The following is a 24,846-nucleotide window of genomic DNA, read 5'->3' on the forward strand; positions in this document are numbered from 1 at the left end:
TGCGTGCGTGTGTCTCTGTGTGTGTGTGCGTGCGTGCGTGCGTGCGTGCGTGCGTGCGTGCGTGCGTGCGTGTGTGTGTCTCTGTGTGTGTGTGTGTGTGTGTGTGTGTGCGTGTGTGTGTGCGTGTGTGCGTGCGTGCGTGCGTGCGTGCGTGTGTGCGTGTGTGATATTGTGTATGTAATTGTGTGTGTGTGTGTGTGTGTGTGTGTGTGTGTGTGTGTGTGTGTGTGTGTGTGTGTGTGCGTGTGTGTGCGTGTGTGCGTGTGTGCGTGTGTGATATTGTGTATGTAATTGTGTATCTGTGTGTGTTGTCAGGTTGCGGGTCGGCTGCATGTGGAGGTGTTTCGAGGCACTGAGAGCTCTGAGGAGGAATCTGCAGCTCAAACCGACTCTCAGCTGACAGACAGAGATCCACAGGAGAGGAAGCTGGACTGTGTGGTGAGAAGATCCACTATCAAGACTTTTAAATGAACCGAGTCCTAAAAAACTCTCAGGAAAACCAGTCTGATGAGACTCCCAGAGAGTCATTTTACTGACTCTCTGGGACAGAAATCACCGTCCTGCATGCAGGCACGGTTTGGTTAACCCTCCTGTTGTCTTGCAGGTCAAATTGACCCGTTTTAAAATTTGAAAATGTGGGGGGAAAAAAAAAAATTCACAGCGAACCTTCTGATGTCCACATTTTCAACATTTTTGGGAAATCTTTGAACATTTTTTGTTGGAAAAAAGAAATGTTAAAAATGTTTTATTCACAAAAAATCTACCAAAATCCAGCGAATTTTGCTGGATTTTGGTTGATTTTTATGTGAATGTTCTTAAAAAAATATTAGAAGTTTTACTGATATATGTGGAATTACTTTAGATATTTTTAGGATTTTTTTGGAAGATTTTTATTAATTTTTTGAAAATATTTACAAGAATTTTCTTGTCAAATTTGGGGAATTCTTTTTAAAATAAAACTTTTAAGGGAAACTTTTAAGGAATTATTGGAATTTTCTGAAGGTTTTGCAAATTTTCAGAAATTTGGGGATTTTTTTTGCAGAATTTTTGTATTTTTTCAAACAAGGAAACAATATTTTTTGGTGCCCGTAAAGGAAGACAACAGGAGGGTTAAAATGACCTTAGTCGAAGATTGTTGAAGTTGGAGGTGTTTCCACTGGATAACAGTTCCACATCAGTCAGATCGTTGTTTCTCCTTTCTATTGTGATTTTCTTCACCTGGCTGTAAAGTAAAACACGTTTTATTAGCTGTGAGTCAGATTTCTATCCTTTTATATGATGGAATAGTCACCAGTTCTTTGCAGTGATGCCTTCCATGTTTAGGTCAGTTTTTGCTTCCTTTAGGAGATAACAGGATTACATTTATAGACTCACACCAATGCATGTCTGAAGCAACCCTGTTAGGAAATACTTCATTTAATTTCCTGTGTTGCATCCAGCCTAGAGGTGCTCCAACGTTACATGAAGACCATCTTTCACTGATCCAAGCAGCCATAAAACATGTTTCCTCAAAGAACTGAAGGGTTTATTTACAATATTTGAGGGGTAGTTGAACAGAAGAACAGAGCAGTGGTAACATTTTAACTTATGTCCAGATTGAGCAAAACCAGGAATAACAGAAACCCACTAATCTGGTAAGACCGGCCTACTGAAACAAAAACTGAACACTAGCAGCAGTCTTGGTCATTCATGTAGTCAAGTATAATTCAGTACCAACAGTCTCCTCCTCCTCTGTCCTCCAGGTGAAAGTCCTCCAGGCCACCGGTCTTCCTCGCCACCTGTCCAACTTCGTCTTCTGTCAGTATCACTTCTGGGGGCAGGAGGAGCCGGTGTTCACGGCTCCAGAGGTGGCACCGTCGAGCTCGTCGTCTGCCTCCAGAGACCCTCAGTGCACGGTGGTGTTCGACAGCGCCAAGGTAAACACTGAGTGAGGATAAAGCCACCAGGTAGAGGCAGCTTCCACTAGCACAGATGGTGACGTTAAACCCTGTGTCCAGGAGCTGTCGGTGCCGGTATCAGAGGACTTTGTGGAGTTCCTGGCGGAGGGGGCGGTGGCCATTGAAGTGTACGGACACAAACAGGCCAACCATCGCAGGAACCTGGCTCTGTGGGACCTGGGAGTGATCCAAGCCAAGACCAGATCCCTCAGAGAGAGGTCCAGAGATGCAAACACCTCACCTTAAAGCAGCACTCACACAGGGGATGTATTAGTGGGGAACAGGAGGTTTCAGGGGAAATGTTTTCACTAGAGGACATCAGAAACAGAGCAGATGGTGGAAAGCAGCAGATCTGTGTGATGTCGACTTCAACAGAACATTAAATATTCAGTGTGCTCATACTCTGAAATCCTTAGAGTATGTTTGAAAACAGGAGTTATGAAACTAATAATGAGAAAGCATTCTGCTGCATCCATACAGGAGAGAGTTTAGGGTATTTTATTAAACTCTCTTTGAAGTGTTTAACAAAATCTACGGTTCAGAGTGGAGTCCTCAGGCAGCCCGTGAACCACACATGAATCTAGTGTACAGTTTGTTCTAACAGATGCTGTCTGAGCTGCATATTATTTCCACAACTGTCAGTTTCCAAACTGAAAACTTTACACGGAGTTTGCATCTATTCCTATTGATTGGTTGCTGTTTCTGTCTGCAGAAAAAGAAGAATCCCACACACTGTTTCCCTTTGAATTCTTCCGCTATAGATGCAGAAAACGAAGCTTTTGTCTCGTTACAGACCACAACAATAGCCTGCATTATCTCAGCACTCAGCTAACTGTAGATGTAGGTTTATTTCTATCCACAGTTAATGTGCAGAAAGAATACACTGGGAATCAATAGAACAGCAGCTGTACAGCAGATGGTACATGTTTACCCATTAAAACATGTTTAAAAAATATGCAAGGTGTACTCATAAGACTCACAGACTTTTCTTATAAAAATCAAAACCTATACCTGATTTGAATTTCGATCTAGCCTCCTTTAGCAGCGATAGACTCTCTGCTCCTGGTGCTCCTGCAACGTTTTCACCTCCCTGGAAGTCCTACTCTGTAAACATACCAGGAATTATCTGCAGTCAGCTCAGAGTCTCCTACACAGAGTCATAATGAGACCCTACAGCTTGGAGTTCTTTATAGGGCAAGGGAAGAACTATCAGAGACACAGATCTAGTGAGTAGGGAAGAAGAAGAGCAGTGATTGTGTTCTTGTAGCCCAGAAAACCTGGAGCTCCTGCAGTGGTGAAGTGGAATCTAAGTCACTAATCATGGGTCAGAGTCTAAGACTTGACCGTGTTCAAACATTAAAGATCTTCAGAAATCACCAGGAGAAGTCAGCATTCAGAGGCAGCAGGATTTATTGTGGACAGAAACCCAGGAGTAGTTCTTAGCAGTGATTAATAGCCCAAGAAAAACCAGACATACTGAGCTGAGCTTCGTCTTCATGCTGTGAGCGTCGGTCATTTTTCCACCCCTATAGGGCGTATGATAGGAGGGACGGTTTTCTAAATCTACTGGTCAGATCATGAGGTCAGGTTATTATATTTCACCCCCAGATCTCTCCCTACAGAAGACATCAGGTTATCATTAGGTCATGTTTTACAGAGAACATCCTGTAAGATCCTTTCACATGTTCAAGGATCTGCGTTTTATCACCGATGATCGTCCAGACAGTCGTATGACTCAGTCCAAGCAACTTGATCCATGTTGGTCGGTGTTTCTTCCTGTTCCCAGCGTTTTATTCTATCTAATTTCATTTCCATGGAGACGGCTTTCCTTTTCTTCCAAGCATCAGAAGAGTCTGACTTACGCTGGGAGCCATAATGAAGGGCAAAAAGTTAGTGAATGTAGCACAATCCAAGGTGGTGTACAACCAGAGAATGGAAACAAAGCTGTCTGATAGCACCATGTGACGACGTATTCATCAACTCCACTCATCAACTAGTTCCACGTAACCAGTTCTGACTTAACGATCGAACGCCGTAGGTTGAGGACGTCGTAAACCGAGGACCTCCTGTATGTTCTTTATAGCATATAGATTATTATCTTAAACTACTTTTTGTCATATGCCTTCCTGTACCTTTAAATCTGTCACAAAACTACTGAAAGTCAAAAAAAACCCCTCAATATCTCCCTAATTGCACACCATAAAGATGCAGCCAATCATGCGTACAGTAATATGATTAATGTTGTCAAAAGAATTCAGGATAATAATATTAGTGCATGTAATATTTATAGAAAGTTTGGAGAAAATCTGTCACTTTGTTTAGTGTGTTTTGTCTCTTTTTCTGGCCAATAAATGACACTCAAAATACAAGTGTGAGTAGATGGAGTGAGACTGTAGCCATAACCGGACTGTTTGTTAGAGTTTTTATTGTTATGTATGAAGGTGGTTCTCCTGATGGTCTGGTGTCTCTACAGGTGGAGTGAGGTGACCCGACGGCTGGAGCTGTGGGTTCAGGTGATGGAGCTGAACGAGGCGGGAGAGTTCACACCTGTAGAAGTTCAGCCTGCTAAAGACGTCCGCACAGGAGGAACCTTCCAGCTCAGACAGGTACCATGGAGCTTTGTACGTAGAGTTGAACAGTGTTTATGTAGTTTACCATATACTATCTGAATAGGAGCTGTTAGACGGTAACTAGGGGTGACTTTCACTCTGATGAAGGAACAATAAACAGCTGTAAACATCAGTCCGATGGCGAGCTTTTTGCATCGGAATTTCAGTCATGATGTGCACCAAGTAGTGTCTGTTCTGGTTGACAATAAAGTGTCTATTCTATTCTATCCTATTCTAATCTATTCTATTCTAATCTAATCTAAGCATTGTGCTCCGTCCCCCTCAAACTGAGCCCCAGTTTCAGTGTCATTTGCTTTAGAACGGTCAGAGAACCCGTTTCCTACCGTTAGAAGGTCACTTTCTGAGTATAAAATCACCGTTCATTCTGGGGCTTTGCAGCTTTAGCCCTTGTGTCGTCCTGCGGGTCAAGTTGAACCGTTTTAAACTTTTAAAATGTGTAAAAAAATATATATATTTTCACAATGAAACTTCTGATGTCCACATTTCAACATTTTTGGGAAATCTTTGAACATTTTTGATGGAAAAAAAGAACTGTCAAAAAGAATGTTTCTTAAGAACATTCACAAAAAAAATCAACCAAAATCCAGTGAAATTCACTAGATTTTGGTTGATTTTTATGTGACTGTTCTTAAAGAAAATATTAGAAGTTTTACTGATATATATGGAATCACTTTAGATATTTGTAGGATTTTTTGGAAGATTTTAAATAATTTTTTTGAAAATATTTACAAGAATTTTCTTGCCAAATTTGGCGATTTTTTTAAAAATGAAACTTTTAAGGAATTATTGGAATTTTCTTCCTGAAGGTTTTGCAAATTTTCAGAAATTTGGGGAATTTTTTTGCAGAATTTTTTAGATTTTTTTCAGACAAGGAAACTAGATTTTTTAGTGCCCGCAAATGAGGACAACAGGAGGGTTAACATCCCATAATAAGAGGCTTTTCCTGCTCTGCTGCTCTAGTATCTGTATGGAATAAATCTAGAAGGGAATTATATTTTATTCTGTACCTGCAGGGTCAGTCCCGGCGGGTCCAGGTGGAGGTCCGCTCGGTGTCGGATTCCGGTACGATGCCTCTCATCGCTGCCTCCATCCTCTCGGTTTCTATCGGAGACGTGAAAGTCCAGCAGATACGTCACTCCAGAAATGATTCCCAATGGGTGAGCCCTCCTACCGCTCTGTTTTATCAAAGGTTTGTCTTTTTCCAAATATCTGTCTTTGACTGTTTGACTGTTTCCATTTTAGGGTGGAGATGAAGAAATGGACAGCTACCAGGTCAGGAAATCACCAGTAGAAACAGCAGGATGTGTCAGAATTAATTTGTAAAAGGAAGAAAATGGGCTGTACAGTGGTCTTCGTCTATGGAGGGGGTTACGTTCCAGACGAAAATCCACAAAGTAGCGACCATATTTATTTTATTTCTGTATATTTAAGTCTTTATAAACCCTCCCCACACCACAGAGCAACAGTATGCAGCCATCAGACGTCCGTGAAACGGAGTCCAGATGCTGAATGCTGCTAAACAGGAGACAGAGGACACTGATGCTACGGTCTCTGAGCCAATCAGACCCCAGCGCTGGTCTCTCAGCCAATCAGAGCTCAGCGCTGGTCTCTCAGCCAATCAGAGCTCTCAGCCAATCAGAGCTCAGCGCTGGACACCAAATATTCTTTTAATATGTTTTAATTATTATTTTTTATATTGTTTTCCATTTTTTAGACTAGAAAATGCTTATTTTGCCACTAAAATAATGAAAATAATGCAGTGATGGCAGAGCCGGTCTGTGACTGAACTGTTGTGCTGCAATGCATCATGGGAGTTTGGGGTGTTGGGGCTTTAAATGTCGTTATTGGGGTTTGTGCTAGTGTTCCAGTGTTAGTAGTGTTTGTGTTTTATTGTGGTTTAGTCAGCCTAGTTAGTTTGGTTCAGTGTTGTGTTGTCAGGACCGTGATGTGAAGTGGGTTTGATGACTTCGTGGCACATTTATTATAATACTGCTTCCTGTGTGTGTCAAAATAAAAGCATCTGCCAGTTGCAGAGTGCATAAAAGGCAGATGTCCTTTCTCCAGTTGTTCTTCGATGCAGCTCGCCATAATAATAAATATATAAAAATGCCTATATGCCACAAAATCCTGCGATATAGTGAAAAATCCTCGATAAAGTGAGACTGAAAGTGAACCGTGACATGGCGAGGGACCTCTGTATCTATGTGGCTGAGCTGAAGTGTGTATTTGTGCGGTTGTTTGTGTTGCAGGAGGTGGACCTGGAGAGGATGAGGGAGCAGTGGTTGCTCACACTCACCCAGAGACAGGAGTATTTGGATCAGCAGCTGCAGAAGATCGTTTCCAAACCAGGTACAGCCGGAAAGCCCTAAAAAATAATCTGATGTGGAAACAAATGATGAGTAACAGCAGCAGCAGTCTGCTTTGAAAGCTCCACAATGACTTTATTTTCTCCCCTTTATTAAAATGCATTCCCTAGCAGAACATTTCTGCAGCACCAGAGCTTCTTTCTTCTCTCATCGGTCACTAACTGACAGTGATGTACAGTTTGAGTTAGTCTGGAGCCACGATGAATCAGATGCAGATTCTCTGTCAGCATGAATGGAAAACATTTCCATTATAAGTGACTGATGAGGGCTTAGATGACAGCTATCATAAGCTGGAGCTGCTCCTGTCTGTAAACCCTCTGTTTCTAAGACCAGATCAGTGGGATTCTTCTGCTTTCTGAGGTTTCTATGCTTGTTTCCTGTAGATAAGTCAGAGGATGACGTGGAGAGAGAATCCCAGCTGCTGGAGTGTCGTCTGACCCTCACAGAGGAACGAAACGCTGTTCTGGTGCCGTCGGCCGGCAGCGGCATCCCTGGAGCTCCGGTAGAGAGGTGTGTTTGACATGTTTGATGGCTGGAATATTTAAAAACTACAAGACCAGAATGTGATGAAACCTGGTGGAGAGGTTGGGAATGAGCAGAGGCAGACACATTAAATGATGGTGAGAAAGTTTAATCCTGTTCCAATCCCATATATCATAAAAATAAAGAAAGCAGAACTTCTTCTTTATACAACAAAATGAAAAAGTGGCTCCATGCTATAGAAAGGCTGTATGACAACCTTTACAAACTGTGTGTTCATCAACTCTAGAATCATATTTCACTACGTTGAAAATGTCTTTCAAGAACTCCCTGGAAACTTTCTTTTGTGTGTTTTAGAACCACGCTGCTTTTATTTTATTGATCAGATATCTTTTATTTTCCCCTGATGCTCTCCTGTCATCTCCTCTCTGGATGGATGGATGATGGATGGATACAGGATGGATGGATGGATGGATGATGGATGGATGCAGGATGGATGGCTGGATGATGGATGGATGATAGATGGATGGATGCAGGATGGATGGATGATGGATGGATGGATGCAGGCATTATGGATGGATGGATGGATGGATGGATGATGGATGCAGCATGGATGGATGGATGGATGCATGCAGGATGGATGGATGCAGGATGGATGGCTGGATGATAGATGGATGGATGCAGGATGGATGGATGATGGATGGATGGATGGATGCAGGCATTATGGATGGATGGATGGATGGATGGATGGATGGATGGATGGATGATGGATGCAGGATGGATGGATGGATGGATGCATGCAGTATGGATGGATGCAGGATGGATGGATGAATGGATGCAGGATGGATGGATGGATGGATGGATGCAGGATGGATGATAGATGGATGGATGCGGGATGGATGGATGGATGGATGCAGGATGGATGGATGGATGCAGGATGGATGGATGGATGCAGGATGATGAATGGATGCAGGATAGATGGATGGATGGATAGGTCTCAGTCATTCATGGTTCCCGATGCATTAAGGACTGCAGATTATTTAAGTTTTTTTACAGAATCTGGTGTAAATTGTGGTTTTTTTTGCCAGTCGATATGTTTAGAGGCCATCGGAAATTGGAAATGTGAGGATTTCTTCAGTTTCAGCTCTTGAAGATGTGTGTTTTTTTAATTAAATTCTTCAGAAAACATGTATTTCAAACCTTTCTGTGAGTTTGAGGCTTCAGACGGTTTCATTCTGATGTGGATTCAGATCATTGTATGTAAAACTACCAGCCCAGCTTTCATTAGACTTCATGGAGAGGTGGAGTAGCAGAACTGCACACTCTGAGTGCATTTCCTCTTTATCTTTCTCTGATTCTATTTTTATGGAAAGGGCTTTAAATTGAGATCATTCTGTAGCTCCTCTGTTAAAACCTGCTGTTGGAGATTCAACTGTGGTGAATTAGGATGTCCTCACTACACTAGAGAAGAAGATATGAACACGTTTATCCGACAGCTGATAACAGGTTTAAAACATGTGGCCATCTTATAGGATATGATTCATGGTTAGAGATTAAACTCCACAAATTTAGTATATAGTTAAAAATAAACGGTAAACGCTGCACGAATTATTAGCTATGCATCAGTCCAGTCACATAGTTTAAGTGAAAAGGGCTCATTCAGCAGAATTAGAACACTTTATGGATTTTACTGGTAGTACTTTAATACTCTTGTTTATAATGAACCTCCTCATAATGTGTTTATAGTTTGGTAGTTATGTTGCTTAATTGTTAGTTATTTATTGTTAAGCTTTCCTTAGATCAGTACCTAATATCCATCAATACCTTCACCGAACATCTGACAGCTTCCTGCAGCTGGATCGCGAATTCAAGAATTGTCTGATAAACAGTTATTCAAGAAGTGAGGTGGAACCTTGATCTGATTAAACCCTGCGCTCCTGTTTTGTTTGTCTTTAGTCAGAAATGTTAAATTTAGTCTAACATTTCATCCCAGACTATCTTCTCTTCATCAGATCTGTTTAGTTGGGCGTTAATTGTGTGTTATTGCTGGAAAATAGCTGTTTTCTAACTGAATCTAATTTATCTCAGAATGAGTGGAGGAGCTATCAGTCCCTCTGGATCATGAACTCGGTGTTTAATCAGTGTTTCTCTGCAGGGTTCCTGTACCTGGAATGGAAACACACATTCCTGTCCTGTTCCTGGATCTCAGTGGTGTGTTCTTCTCTGTTGTTTGGCACAATCCTCTGTTCTTTTAATAGCCAGAGATGCTAATGGATTTCTGTGTTTGTTTTCCCTCCAGCTGATGATTTCCAGTCCAGTCTTTCTGCCCCGCTGGCCGGAGGCCTCGATGCTCTGCTCAGCAGAGAGGATGACGACGACTTCTTTGACCTTCATATCGTTAAACACTGCGATCCAGAGGTGAGGAAACAGTAGGAGACTGTGTTTGCCAGTTTTATCTGCAAGTCACAAATTTACTCCCTGCAGTTTGTTTATTTCAGGTCAGAGATATTCTGATAAATGTCTAAACAGCTGCCAGGAAATGAGACTCAAATAGTTGATCTGCTGCAGCGCTGAGAAAAACGTTTCCCCTTTGATCGCTTTCCAACATTGAATTATGGTCCATTTAATTTGGCTTATTTGATAAGAATTTACAAAAAGAGACCATCAGACTAGAGGCTGTGTTTGGCAGCCACACCATCCCCACTGTTAAGCACGGGGGAGGCAGCATCATGACGTGAAGCACGATGGTGGCAGCATCATCATGATGTGAAGCACGGTGGAGGCAGCATCATGATGTGAAGCACGGGGGAGGCAGCATCATGACGTGAAGCACGGTGGTGGCAGCATCATGCTGTGAAGCATGGTGGTGGCAGCATCATCATGATGTGAAGCACGGTGGTGGCATCATCATGATGTGAAGCATGGTGGTGGCAGCATCATGATGTGAAGCATGGTGGTGGCAGCATCATCATGATGTGAAGCACGGTGGTGGCAGCATCATGATGTGAAGCATGGAGGTGGCAGCATCATGATGTGAAGCACGGTGGTGGCAGCATCATGATGTGAAGCATGGAGGTGGCAGCATCATGATGTGAAGCATGGAGGTGGCAGCATCATGATGTGAAGCATGGTGGTGGCAGCATCATGATGTGAAGCATGGAGATGGCAGCATCATGATGTGAAGCATGGTGGTGGCAGCATCATGATGTGAAGCATGGAGGTGGCAGCATCATGATGTGAAGCACGGTGGAGGCAGCATCATGATGTGAAGCATGGTGGTGGCAGCATCATGATGTGAAGCACGGTGGTGGCAGCATCATGATGTGAAGCACGGTGGAGGCAGCATCATGACGTGAAGCATGGTGGTGGCAGCATCATTACATGAAGCATGGTGGCAGCATCATCATGACGTGAAGCACGGTGGAGGCAGCATCATGATGTGAAGCACGGTAGCGGCAGCCTCATGGTGTGAGGCTTCTGGCACTGAACCCAAGCACCAGAAGAAGATAATTACCATCACAGAAAACTAGAAAATTCTGTAGGTTTAAGAGCGTAGAAAGTATTTATAAGAGAGTGTTGAGGGTTTATAAAGCCTTAAAATCTAAGTAATGAAATAAATGTGGTCGCTACTTTGCGGGTTTTCGTCTATTGCATTGCTTCTGGAACGTAACCCCCATGATAGATGAGGGACCACTGTACAGGAACATCTTGGAGGACAACCTGATGCAGTCTACCAGAGAACTGAAACTCTGGAGAAGATCAGTTTTCCATCCAGACAGTGACCCAAAGCAAACAGCCAGAGCTCCACAGGAATGGTTTAAAGACGACAAGGTGGATGTTCTGGAGGTCGAGTCAGAGTCCAGACCTCTATCCAGCTGAGAATTTATAGCTGGGCCTAAAAAGCGGCGTTCACTCACAGTTATGTGGCAGCCTGATAGAGTTTAATAGTTTTACAAAAAAGAACAGGTTAAAATTGCAGTGTCCAGATATGCAAGGCAGGTTTAGACCTATCCATATCACCCTAATGCAGCTGAAGATGCATCTGCTCTATACAAACTTCACAAGGTGAATATTTATCCAGTCACTTCTTTTACATTTGACATTTTTAGGTTAATTGACTTGTAGAAATCTGTTTTCACTTTGAAAGAGACTTAATTTGTAAACTGTTTTCAAAAAACCTAAATAATTCCACCATAATTTAATGTGGAAAAGCAATAAAAGGAGAAAACTGATGAAAAACTGAAGGAATTCTTCTCGTTTTGATTCTTCCTACTGTTGTCAAAATTATTGTATTTGATGATTGAATGTTCTTATTCATTGTAATACTGTCATGAAGCGCTGCAAAGAGGAACCAAGGCCTAACCAGCAGCGAACCAGAGATAAAACATACCCAGATGTGTAACTCAGGCTGATGTGCCTGTAGAAAAGCTACGCTGTTTTCCACCTTCATCAATCATTTGTCTAGACGGGGTTCTGTTCATGTAAAATCCTTGTTGCAAGTAAAACTCTGCTTTGACTTGAGAGACTCTGAGTGTTAAATTGGAGAAGTTAGGACTCCACTGAAGAATTTTCCAGACACCTACCTTTGAATCTGGTCCAGGTGAAGGTGGAGGCGTCCTGGGACTCCACGGTCCACGAGTGTCCCCAGCTGAGTCGGGTGACGTCGGCCGACCAGAGGGTTTACCTGACGGTCCGTTCTGTGGTCCAGCTGAGCCACCCGGCCCACATGCAGCTGGTCCTCAGGAAACGCATCTGTGTGAACGTCACCGGGAGACAGGTGAGTTTTAACGACACAACATGCTGGCTTTCAACATTTCTGATGCTACGTGTCCACTAGATGTCTTTTTCCTGCATGTAAACATCTTAAAATCTCCACCATCTTCTCCAACTATCCTGCCCCTGATTGGACAAACGACTCGTCTGCTCCTGGATTTCAATCGGACCAAGCTGGCGGCTCAAACTTTCTCTTTTATTAGGAAAACAGTTCAGAGAAAAGTTTCACGATGCGTCAGATCTCTGCTCTTTGCATCGAATTTACATGAAGTAGAAGTCGAGTCTTAAGCTGTGTGTCCACTAGATCCGGCAATTTCCTGTATTCTGTTCTTGGTCTATGTGAAATGGACCGTGTTGCATGCTGGTCCGGTTGTGCGTTTCCCTGTAGCTCATTAGCATAAAGTAGACTCAGCTTCTACTTTATGCTAATTCGATGCGGTGTGTGGAGATCTTTGGTGAAACGTCTAAACTAGCCGTCGGTGAACTAAAACCAGGACAGATTCAGATTATTTCTCTCCTCAAATGCCTTCAGAAATACTTTTATCTGAGCTGATTTCGTAATGAAAGAGAAAGTTTGAGACCGAGACGCCGTGTTGGTCTGTTTGAAATCCAGGAGCAGACAGCTTCAAATCGTTTCTCCAATCAGGGGCAGGATAGTTGGAGAAGAAGGAAGCAGGAGTTGAACACCGCCTACTGGCCTCAAGAGGGAGATTTTCAGATGTTTACATGCAGGAAAAACTCATCTGGTGGACACGGAGCTTTAGTCACATGTCCACTACCTGGGCGGATTGGAGGAAACAGACGTTGTGTTCATCTTCAGGGTTTCGCCCAGAGCCTGCTGAGGAGGATGTCTCAGCGTAGCACCATCCCCAGCTGTGGAGTCACCTTTGAAATCGTTTCCAACATCCCAGGGGTGAGCAAACAGGAAATAAAGAAGATTTCATTGAGTTCTTGTGGTTGATATAAACAGACAGAGTTCTATTTATTCTAATTTTATTGTTTGATTTTAACTGGAAAGCACTTTGGTCACTTTTGAGTGTTGTAAAGTGCTCTATAAATAAATCTTGATTGATTGATTGATTGATTGATTGATTGATTGATTGATTGATTGATTGATTGATTGATTGATTGATTGATTGATAGATATTGTTTGTTTTTTCCAGCTAACAGATCAGAGGAGAAGTTTTGTGGTCAGAGGCTCATTATCAGTTTATCTGTTGTTTGTTTGGCTGTAATTATATTCCTGAGATTCTATCTGCAGCTAGAAGCTTGACGAAAACTTTAAATCATAAATCATTATTAACCCTCCTGTTGTCCTCATTTACAGGCACCAAAAAGTATAGTTTCCTTGTCTGAAAAAATTCCAAAAATTCTGCAAAGAAATTCCCCAAATTTTTGAAAATTTGCAAAACCTTCAGGAAGAAAATTCCAATAATTCCTTAAAAGTTTCCCTTAAAAGTTTTATTTTTAAAAAATCCCCCAAATTTGACAAGAAAATTCTTGTAAATATTTTCAAAAAATGAGTAAAAATCTTCAAAAAAAAATCTTAAAAATATCTAAAGTGATTCCATATATATCAGTAAAAGTTCTAATATTTTCTTTAGAACATTCACATAAAAATCAACGAAAATCCAGTGAAATTCACTGGATTTTGGTTGATTTTTATGTGAATGTTCTTAAAGAAACATTTTCAATATTTCTTTTTTCCACCAAGAAATGTTCAAAGATTTCCAAAAAATGTTGAAAATGTGGACATCAGAAGTTTCACTGTGAAAATATATATTTTTTCCACATTTTCAAACTTTAAAACGGATCAATTTTGACCCACAGGACAAGACGAGGGTTAATGGACGTGAACATGTGGTGAAGGCTGCTAAACACTAGTATTCTGGTAGACCTGATGATGGCTGAAGGTTCTTCTCTACCTTCTGCAGGACATCCATGGTCCAGAGGACAGGGAGATGTTGGCCCGGCTGGCTGCCAGCGCCGAGGACGACCAATCAGCCGACAGCGAGGCGGCCATAGAAAAATACCTGCGCAGCGTCCTGGCGGTGGAGAACGTCCTGACTCTGGACAGACTCAGACAGGTTAGGAGTCCATGAACAGCTGATTTATGAGTCCGTTCTTTAAATCCATCATGAATCTTCCTGGTGTTCATCATCATTTAGCTCATCCAGAAGCTCTGATGTCTGAGCAGTCACTCATTCCTCCTCTTCTGGTTGATGTTCCTCTGAGGCAGGAGCAGAAGTAAATCTTCGTTATGGTTTTAGAAACTCACCCAGAGCTGGAAAGGGAACACGTTTCCTCTCCGCTCTGCCAAAAGAAGAACCAGATAGAGCTAGTTAGTCATTAAACGGAGACCCTGAGTCACACTAGAGATGCTGTGTGTTTGTATAGGAGGTGGCTGTGAGAGAACAGCTGGCGGTCAGAGGGAAAGCTGCCAGACGCTGCCTGAGCTCTCCAGACATCCAGCGGGTAAGAAGCCTCCAGGCTGATCATCTATCTCCACTGTAGACGTTAAACATGTAGGCAGACTGGAGCTGCTGTCCTCCAGGTTTGGGTTTAACTTTAGATCACTGCTGTGAATTTTTTCACTACTTCTAACAACAACATACACTCACTGACCACTTTTTTAGGTACGCCTTGCTAGTAAAAGGTTGGACCCCCTTCTGCCTTCAGAACTGCCTTCATTCTTGGTGTCATACTTTCAAGAAGGAGACTTTCAGAAGAAGAAGAAGAAGAAGTAGAAGAAGAAGACTTTATGACTGTGGAGGCAGTTGGAGTACAGAGAACTCATTGTCATGTTGAAGAAACCAGTTTCAGATGATCTCAACTTTATCCAGCAGGATAATGGAGCATTGTCCTGCTGGAAGTAGCATTAGAAGATGGTCCACTGTGGGATGGAGATGGTCAGCAACAATACTCAGGTAGGCTGTGGAGTTTAAACCACCATCAGTTGGTACTAAGAGGATATCCCTCACACCATCACACCAGCAACAGCCTGAACCGCTGATCCCAGGCAGGATGGATCCATACTTTATGGTGTTTAGACCAAATTCTGGCCATCTGAACATCGCAGCTGAAATGGAGACTCATCAGACCAGGAAATGTTTTTCCAATCTTCTATCATCCAGTTTTGGTGAGTCTGTGTGAACTGTAGTCTCAGTTTCCTGTTCTTAGCTGACAGGAACTCGCTGTGGTCTTCTGCTGCTGTAGAACATCATCTTCTAGGTTGTTGTCCTTCAGAGATGGTCTTCTGCATTCCTTGGTTGGAACCAGTGGTGTTTTGAGTTCCTGTTGCCTTTCTATCATCTCCAACCAGTCTGATTCTCCTCTGACCTTCACATCAACCAGCTGCTCTCTGGATGTTTTCTCTTTTTCAGTCCGTTCTCAGAGATGGTTGTTGCTGAAAATCCCAGTAGATCAGCAGCTTCTGAAACACTCAGACCAACAACCGTGCCACGTTCAAAGTCCTTAAACCCCCTTTCTTCTCCATGCTGATGCTCGGTTTGAACTTCAGGAAGTTGTCTTCACCACATCTACATGAATAGATACATTGAGTTGCAGCTGTGTGATTGGCTGACTGGTTAATTGTGTTAACAAGCAGTTGCACAGGTGTACCTAATAAAGTGGCCGGAGAGTGTATCCCTGACTTGTGTTTTTTGTATATTGTTCTTTGTCGTAACTGATTTCTAACTAACCTCTAACCTGTTAACTAACTAACCACTCAGCTGTCAGCCAGCTGTCTGGACCTCTACTCCTCCACTCACAGGCTCAGTGACTTTAAGGTGAGAAACATGTTTTATCTACTAATAACTTCACAACTCTCTGATTTTTCATATGGATTGTCTGTTCGTGCATTATCATTAGCATGACTTGATTAATAATTAGAGGAAAAATGACTTTAAGGGAGTGAAGTACTCGAATAAAAATGGTTATTTCTGCTGGTTAATGGATGCTTGTGATGTTCTGAAGCTGCATTTGATAATAATCCTCAGCAACAAAAATAACATTTCAGCAGATTACATTTTTTATTTCAAAAAACAATGAATTTGGATATCAGAACCTTTAAATAGATCAGTCAGTATCCAAATAAATTGTTTGTACAGCATATTTATTACAAGTCAATGCTGTATTATTATTATTGTTGTTGTTGTTGTTATTATTATTGTTGTTATTATTATTATTATTATTATTATTATTATTATTATTATTATTATTAAGGTGATTGACAAAAAGGCAATGCAAATCCAAACAGTAATTAGAGACTGATGGATGTGAAGATTAGAAATGATAAGTGAAATTAAACAAAGTGCTAAATTTCAAGTCAAATAAAGGTAATAAAACATTCTGCAAAAAGAATGCGAAAATGCATATATTAGATAAATGGCAATAAAATATTGTTCTGCTTAAGGTTAAATGAGACAAATGACTATTTTTCCTCAGATTCTGGCTTTTATTTTTTAAAACTGGTCAGTTTGAGCTTTCCAGGCCTCTAAAAACAGTCAAAGGAATGTCAGACTTCAGCTGCATACAGAAGCAACTTCTGCAAAAAAAATACAGAACTTGGACAAAATTTAAAAGCTATAAGATGAAATCTAAAACCAGTGTGAAGCTGTGACACCTAACCTGGAGTATTTATAAACCAGAGGTACCAACAGATATCTAAAGAGCTTCACTAATTATCAATAAAATGAAATATTTTTTAGAAAAAATGTGTAAATCTATGCATTAAGTCACCTGGGATTGAGGGAAGTAATAAAAGTGTTCCCTGAATGTCTGAGGTAAATAACCTAGAAGTTGTGGATAAATTGTTGGAAAATTTAGCTCAAACCCTTTTTTAAATTGTTAAATAGTTAAAAGTAGTGGTTAAATGGGTCGGTATATAACTGCGGGACTTTTTGTATCATAGTTGACATTTTTGCTGTTTTCAGGCCTAAAATCAACATGACTGCCTATAACCAGACACCACATGGCATTTTAGAGAAAGATTCTCCTAAATATTACATATACAACTGAGTAAAATTGAAATGTAAAGTTGTTTCTACAGATATTGTAGTAAACCTGTTGACTACTTTATATTAAAAAAGTCAGAAAGCCCAGGAGGAAATGTTAGTTAGAAATGACACAAATGACCGCAGAAAAACACAAAATGACTCAATGAGACACATAATTATCATATAAAGACACAAAATGATGAGAGACACACAAAATAACTACAAAAAGTTGCAAAATGACCATAAAAATGAAGAAAATGACCACAAAAAGACCTAAAATACCCACAAAACAGTCTGAAAATGACCAATAGAGAAACAAAATGAGCACAAAGACACACAAAACAACCACAAAAAGACATGACCCCAAAAATGCACAAAATGACCAAAAAAATGCACAAAATGACCACAAAAAGACCTTAAAATGATCACAAACCGGACTGAAAATGACCAAAAAAAGAACAAAATACCCAGATACAATTTGTTATTTTCCATATAAAATCTGATATACTGCCAAAAAAGAAATATCTGTCATGATTATCTCAACTTAATAAAAGAACACAATCCAAACTATTTCTGAATCAGCTCATTTTATTATTGTTTAGCTCATTAGAAGGTGGTTGGTATTAAATTCAGATGGTTATTTAGTTGACATTTTAGTGATATCCAGTCATTTTTATTAATAAGTGATTGTTTCCATAATAAATAATAATGGAATTTGTAAAGACATGATCGTAATGAACATAGAAAAATAGAAAACGTTAGTTTTATTAATTTTACTAAAAATGGATGCAGATATATCCCATGGACTTCAGAAGTCCTTCAGTTATAGAGTGACTTGGGCAATTTTTGAGTCATTTTGGACAATTTTCTTGTCAATTTCAACAAGATTTATTTCAGCTTGGATCATTTCTTGTCATTTTGTATAATTTAGGACAAATTTCATGTCATTCTGGACAAATTTTCTGTAATTATGGATCATTTTCAAGTCATTCTGAACCATTTTTGAGTCATTTTCAACAAGTTTTATGTCACATGATTGCAATGAACATAAAAACATTGTTTTTCTTTTTCTTTTAATAAAAATGGATGCAGATATATCCCATCGACTTCAGTTATAGATTGACCCTTATGATGAGAAGCTAGCCCTCTGCTGTGTTGTTGTAGTTCCCTCAGGTCACCAGTAGATGGCGCTAAAGGTCACTCATTATTAATGTTTGTTCCTGCAGGGCTGGGAGAGCCATCAAGACCTCTCTGTGGTTCCTCCTCCGTCCAGACGAACGCTGCCCACCTCCTTATCCCAGAACCTGAACCCAGAGACCGGTAAACCGATAAAACCTCTATCTTTTAATGGATTCTGGCTCTGGTTTGGAGCTTCTCTCCCTCTTTTGCTGCCTTTACTGTCATCAGCTCTGTTTTTGAAGCTTTAGCCACCGGCCGTCTATATCTGTCCTTCAGCTGTGAACCTCAATCCGCCGCTTGTTTTCTTCTTTTCCTCCCTGTTTCTAAACCTTATCAGTTTATTCTCTGTTTTCCCTCTGCTGCTCTGTTTTTTCTCCATCTCTGCTCCTCAGATGTCTTCTTCTTCATTCCTCCATCAGTGCATTCAGGCTTTGCTGCATCTTATCTCCCTCCAGTGAAGGCCGTCCCCAGGCTGCTGAAGTCGCTGCTTCCTGGTGGGAGGGAGGATGGTGGTGATCAGACGTCTGTCCGTCAGCAGGTCAGTCCTTCAGCTGTAGGCTCGTCTTCTGCTCCGTCTTATCAGGATTTAAAGTTTCCATGCATCGCTGCATCCTGAATCGAAACGTCCCATTTCATCTGTTACCATGGAAACAGAGCTTATGCAGATGGAAACACAAATAATAAATAGATAAAGAACATAAATGCCTCAGTGCTCAGGATGAGCGGTTTTTCACAAGTAAACAAACAAGGGAAAAAAGAAAACCTCAGATCTGTGGTTTTAAGGTTTAGAGACTGAATTCTTTTCAGCCGCACCAAGTTCACCAAACATTTTCATTTAGGCCAAAGAATTTAATTTGTTTAGATGGGATACACACACGGGGCTGCACAGTGGCGTAGTGGTTAGCACTTTCGCCTTGCAGCGAGAAGGTCCCTGGTTCGCGTCCCGGCTTTCCCGGGATCTTTCTGCATGGAGTTTGCATGTTCTCCCTGTGCATGTGTGGGTTTTCTCCGGGTACTCCGGCTTCCTCCCACAGTCCAAAAATATGCTGAGGTTAATTGATTATTCTAAATTGCCCGTAGGTGTGAATGTGAGAGTGATTGTTTGTCTTTGTATGTAGCCCTGTGACAGACTGGTGACCTGTCTAGGGTGTCCCCTGCCTTCACCTGAGTCAGCTGGGATAGACTCCAGCCCCCCATGACCCTAGTGAGGATTAAGCTGTGTATAGATAATGGATGGATGGATGGATGGATACACACACAGAACAGAAGGTTAGACGTTGGTAGAGATGAGAATGATGACAGTTTTTATGATTTATGAACATGATGCCGTTTAAGACCGATGACACTGACGGTATAGCGTTACATCTGTCTTCATTTGCTGCTACTTAACCCTCCTGTTATCTTCATTTACAGGCACCAAAAAATATTGTTTCCTTGTCTGAAAAAATCCAAAAATTCAGCCAAAAAATTCCCCAAATTTCTGAAAATGTGCAAAACCTTGTAATTATTGGAATTTTCTTAAAAGTTTCCCTTAAAAGTTTGACTTTTTTTTAAAAATCCCCCAAATTTGGCAAGAAAATTCTTGGAAATACTTTCAAAAAAATTAGTAAAAATCTTCAAAAAAAATTCTAAAAATATCTAAAGTGATTCCATATATATCAGTAAAACTTCTAATATTTTCTTTAAGAACATTCACATAAAAATCAACCAAAATCCAGCAAAACTCACTGGATTTTGGTTGATTTTTTGTGAATGTTCTTAAGAAACATTTTTAATATTTATTTTTTTCCACCAAAAAATGTTCAAAGATTTCCCAAAAATGTTGAAAATGTGGACATCAGAAGTTTCACTGTGAAAATTAATAGCATCAAATCCACTCTGTTGTGTTTTCAAATCGTCTTCTCTCCTGTTTAAATGCTTCAACTAGAAACTGAACCGCTCCAGTCTTTGTTTTAAGAAGAAACTCCACTGACAGCATTAAGTTTGTTGAATCAACCAGGTTAGTTGAGCTCAGAGTGAATTGTGAGGCGTAGCAGGAGGCTCCTGATGACTGACGGCTGCATAATATTTGTGATCCCAGCGGCGCCTCTACAAACATCCCCACTGAGCCGGCAGCCTTCAGAACCGGGTTAATGAGGAGCCGCTCCTCTGTCACCTCCTCATCCACTGATCTCCAATCATGAGCCGTGGAGGCCTGGAGTCAACTCTACAGCGTCTCATTTGACTGATTAGACGTCGGGCTGCGGAGGGGAAGCTAATCAGGGGGAATGGGGTGGGAATGAAACCCGTCAGGCCTTGTTGGAGCATTGTTTGAGGCCATTGCCCTCATTAGAGCTCCTTCCAGCCCACCTGCCACAGATGTTTGCAAAGGTCAACACCAACAGAAGCTGGAGGGCTGATGATGAATGGATAGATGGATGGATGGATTAACTATGAACTGTACCTGCTCAGCATCAACGATAGCATTTAGCTCAGAGCACCACTGTTCCTAACTACACCCGTTCAGAGCTGCTAACATGCTAATGGTAGATTAAGGCCCTCTTTGACCAACCTTGAGATTGGTCAGGTGTCTTTATCCAGTCATGTAGCCGCTAGAAGGAGTGTGGTTTGGGCTGAAGTTGATGCTTTTGAAGGCAGCTAATGTACTAAAACCACACTTTGTAGCTGTCTTGACTCAACCAGGAGTACTGTTGTGGTGTGAGTTTTTGTTTTGGATCATATTAGAGCTCTATGGACAGACAACTAACCTCTACCAGCCAATGGTTGTCAATAGGATTTAATAAAAATGAAGAACAAAAAATTTTGTTTTAAAGGGTAAACTTTGCTTTCAGTGTCCAGCTTTCAGGACTGAACAGCCAGCAGTCCTCCTATAATGACCTGTGATGCAGCCTCAACATGTTTCTGTCCATATATTCAGGCTTTTAGAGAAGCAGCAGGTCTTCTTCTGACTCGTTGTGTTGATTCCAGGTCTACTGTCCAGAGCCGGAGGGCAGCAGGATTCATGTGTTTGACCTGTTCTCTGACGTTAGACCAGTTCCTCATGTAGGTTGTCGTCTTACTGAATCAAACTGCTTTCCTCTGATCAACAGTCAGAATATCAAAGATGCATGAAAGTCAAACACTCGTCCTGATTGGATCCCTCGATCGGATCTGCTCATTTATCCGTTTATCCCATAAATATCTCTTCTGTCCTTAAAATCTAAATAACGTGAGGAGAAGAAGCAAATCAGTGCATTTTTAATCAGCTGACGGATCGTATGGGTTGTTAAAGAGGTAACTGGAATACTGAATAGGGATAAATGATTATGGGTGCAATCATAATTAAGGTGTAATTATCCTGATTGTTTTACCAGTTTATCATGATTATCTGTCTGCTCCATGTGACAATTATTTTTATTGCACCTTCTTCACCTCATGTCAACATCTAGACTGCTGATTATTGGAATAAATGGAACATTTGATGCCTTTTTAATACATTAATATAGTAAACTGATTATACACAATAATTAAACATGTCTGTGCTGCTATAAAACACGGGAACAGACAGTCAGCTGGACTAATTAGTGACTGTTTTAAAGCTGCCAGAGAAGCAGGACAGGATGAAGTTCATCCTAGAGGATCTGTCTACTCAGTAGACTCGGATTCATTTTCCCTGCATAGTTTCCATGTCACTGAAAAATGAACTTTATAATTCCTACAGCAGCTAATCATGGATGGATGGATGGATGATGGATGGATGGATGGATGGATGATGGATGGATAAATAGATGGATGGATGGATGATGGATGATTGATGATGGATGGATGGATTGATGGATGGATGATAATGGATGGATGGATGGATGATAATAGATTGATGGATGATAATGGATGGATGGATGGATGGATGGATGATATTGGATGGATGGATGGATGGATGGATGATGATGAATGATAATGATGGATGGAGGATAATGGATGGATGGATGATGATGGATGGATGGATGGATGATGAATGATAATGGATTGATGGGTGGATGGATGGATGGATGGATGATAATGGATGGATGGATGGAGGATAATGGATGGATGGATGGATGATAATGGATTGATGGGTGGATAGATGGATGAATGATGATGATGGATGGATGGATGGATGGATGATAATGGATTGATGGGTGGATAGATGGATGGATGATAATGGATGGATGGATTATAATGGATGGATGGGTGGATAGATGGATGGATGATAATGGATGGATGGAGGATAATGGATGGATGGGTGGATAGATGGATGGATGATAATGGATGGATGGATGGATGGATGATATGATGGATGGATGGATGGATGGATGGATGGATGGATGATGATGGATGGATGGATGGATGGATGATCACCTCTTCATAGACAGTAAAATGTTTGTAAATCTTATATTCATGTTTCATCTCCAGGTTTGAAACGATTTCATCTGGAAACCTGTCAGTGTTGATTACCAGCTTAGAGATACTTTAGATGTTGTATCTGAAATCACTTTAACATTTTTTAATTCCTTCACAGAGTTTGCCTCGCATCGTGGTGCAGTCGGCCAGCGTTGAAGAGGGCATGAGCAAACATCAGCAGCCAGTAAGTTCTCCATCATTACAGGTATCTGGAGGAACATAAACCATCTTTGGATTCTTCTTACCTGCTCCTTAAATAATCAGCCAACACTGATTGGTCGTGTTGGATTCCTGCTGTACTCTTGTCTTATGATAGGTTTGGATCTACCACAGTGAGACCGTTCTACCCTCATTTATTCTATATAAAGAACAGATGTTATTGTCTCAGATAAGCCTTTTTTATTGTATTTTTCTTGTTTTGTGATTTATTAGGTCCTGAAATATGAATGAGATACTAGATCTTGGTTTATAGAAAGAGATTTCACATTTATTTTGGGAGAAATACATATATGTATGTACACACACATGCTTGGATTCACGGTGTAAATGCCAATCAAAAACCAAACCACCTGCCTAACAGTATGTAGGTCCAACAATGGGCCTCTACAACAGCTGTGACCCTTGGCGCCATTGAGATGGACCACTGGTGATGTCCTGTGGTGTCTGACAGCGGACCCTTTAGTGGGGCTTCCATGGTTTGGTCTTATTTCCCATGGCTGTTTAATTGGATTGGGATTTAGAGAATAAAGAGGCTGGTTCAACACTTGGAGCTCTTGGTTATGTTCCTCGAGCCATTCCTGAATACTTTTAACCTGCTGGAGGAAGCTGCTGCCATTCTTTTACGACACTGGGGGTCTGGTTGGTCTGCAGCTGTGTTTAGGGTGCTACGTGTCAAAGTAACATCCAGATGAATGCCTGGTTTCCCTGCAGAACATCAGTCTTCTGCACTTTACCAAGCAGCAGCAGTCAGTGGACCTACAGCACCTAAAGCCTAGTTAATGGCTAAAGGAGAATTCTCTACTGAATTAAAAACATCTTTTGTAAGAATATGGTGTCAGAGGTCTACCATCCCACTCTTCACGTGCATAAATGCTAGACTCTCTCCCCGCATTCTGAAAAAGCTCTGAATATGGAGAATATCGGCACCTTGTGACCTGAGAGATCCGCTGGGATTGTTCTGAGAGCTCGTCTGAAACGTGGAGCCATTAGGGCTTCGTCTGCCAGGAGGAAGGTTTTAAAAGTTCCAGGGGCGCTGTACCATGGCTGACCCGTCGCTCTGACTCCCCCAATTGGGGAGAGATGCGAAAATCAGAATTTCCCCTCGTGGGATTAATAAGGGATAATAATAAAAAAAATGCTAGTCTGAAAGCAGTGAAGGTTATGGCTTTTCTGTTACAGTCATGGAATAAATAAGAAGAACAGCATCTCTAAACAGAGCAACCAGGAGCTGACTTTACTTAAAGCACAGTTATGTTATCTTTACAGAGCCTGTAGAAGTCATTCATACCCCTAAATAACCCCTAAATAATGATCTCCAAACACTCAGCTCTGCTTCCATTTTAGCATCTTTTAGTTGTTTTGTTTTTTAGTTGTGATTTTACTGTTTTCCTTCACTCTCACGGCTCTCATCAGACAGCAGATAAATTAATAAATGCACAACGATGGCAAAAGATAGGGAACTAATGAGCATCTAGATAAAGGCTGGTGTAGTTTTGTGTCTACAAGATGTGGACAGAAACAGGACAGGGTGATATCAGCCTGACCATTTTTAGGTTCATGGAACAAGCTAACTTATTAAATACATACATGAGCACAGATTGCATGTAATGGATGAACGTATTCTACTGATCTGAAAAGTGAAATCAATGCAGAAGTGCCTTAAAGCTGCATTCTGTTTAACAGCCAACAGGGGCGACTCCTCTGGCTGCAAAAAGAAATCCAGTTTAATAAAAGTCTATGAGAAAAAGAGTTGATTTCTCATCTGATTTGTTCCCTCAGCTGATCAGTTTGCGATCTCAGTCACTGGTTTCAGCTTCTTAAATACAGCATCATGTTCATTTTGCAG

The 24,846-nt window shown here is 41.1% G+C and overlaps 1 protein-coding gene across 13 annotated transcripts in view; it reads left to right on the top strand.

Moving 5' to 3' along the window:
- LOC111562636 (kinesin-like protein KIF13B) overlaps window positions 1-24,846 on the top strand; it is a 71,630-nt gene that overhangs the window by 36,166 nt on the left and 10,618 nt on the right. For 4 of the 13 annotated variants that reach the window (XR_008603470.1, XR_008603471.1, XM_055015783.1 and 1 more), the window contains exons 22-40: window positions 316-438; window positions 1,743-1,916; window positions 1,998-2,155; window positions 4,411-4,543; window positions 5,581-5,724; window positions 5,810-5,839; window positions 6,817-6,916; window positions 7,317-7,443; window positions 9,569-9,624; window positions 9,713-9,831; window positions 12,014-12,190; window positions 13,007-13,099; window positions 14,121-14,273; window positions 14,584-14,661; window positions 15,918-15,974; window positions 18,410-18,503; window positions 18,755-18,900; window positions 21,330-21,404; window positions 22,900-22,965. Coding sequence is in view for 11 of the 13 variants with exons in the window: in XM_055015783.1 (XP_054871758.1) it covers window positions 316-438; window positions 1,743-1,916; window positions 1,998-2,155; window positions 4,411-4,543; window positions 5,581-5,724; window positions 5,810-5,839; window positions 6,817-6,916; window positions 7,317-7,443; window positions 9,569-9,624; window positions 9,713-9,831; window positions 12,014-12,190; window positions 13,007-13,099; window positions 14,121-14,273; window positions 14,584-14,661; window positions 15,918-15,974; window positions 18,410-18,503; window positions 18,755-18,900; window positions 21,330-21,404; window positions 22,900-22,965 (2,103 nt within the window). In the remaining 2 variants the exon portion in view is untranslated. Of the gene's footprint in view, window positions 1-315; window positions 439-1,742; window positions 1,917-1,997; window positions 2,156-4,410; window positions 4,544-5,580; window positions 5,725-5,809; window positions 5,840-6,816; window positions 6,917-7,316; window positions 7,444-9,568; window positions 9,625-9,712; window positions 9,832-12,013; window positions 12,191-13,006; window positions 13,100-14,120; window positions 14,274-14,583; window positions 14,662-14,822; window positions 15,832-15,917; window positions 15,975-18,409; window positions 18,504-18,754; window positions 18,901-21,329; window positions 21,405-22,899; window positions 22,966-24,846 lie in introns of those variants that run through there. The other 9 variants (XM_055015784.1, XM_055015786.1, XM_055015787.1 and 6 more) reach the window with 9 other exon arrangements.

This window comes from Amphiprion ocellaris, chromosome 12 (assembly GCF_022539595.1).
Source record: "Amphiprion ocellaris isolate individual 3 ecotype Okinawa chromosome 12, ASM2253959v1, whole genome shotgun sequence".
NCBI classification, from domain to species: Eukaryota; Metazoa; Chordata; class Actinopteri; family Pomacentridae; genus Amphiprion; species Amphiprion ocellaris.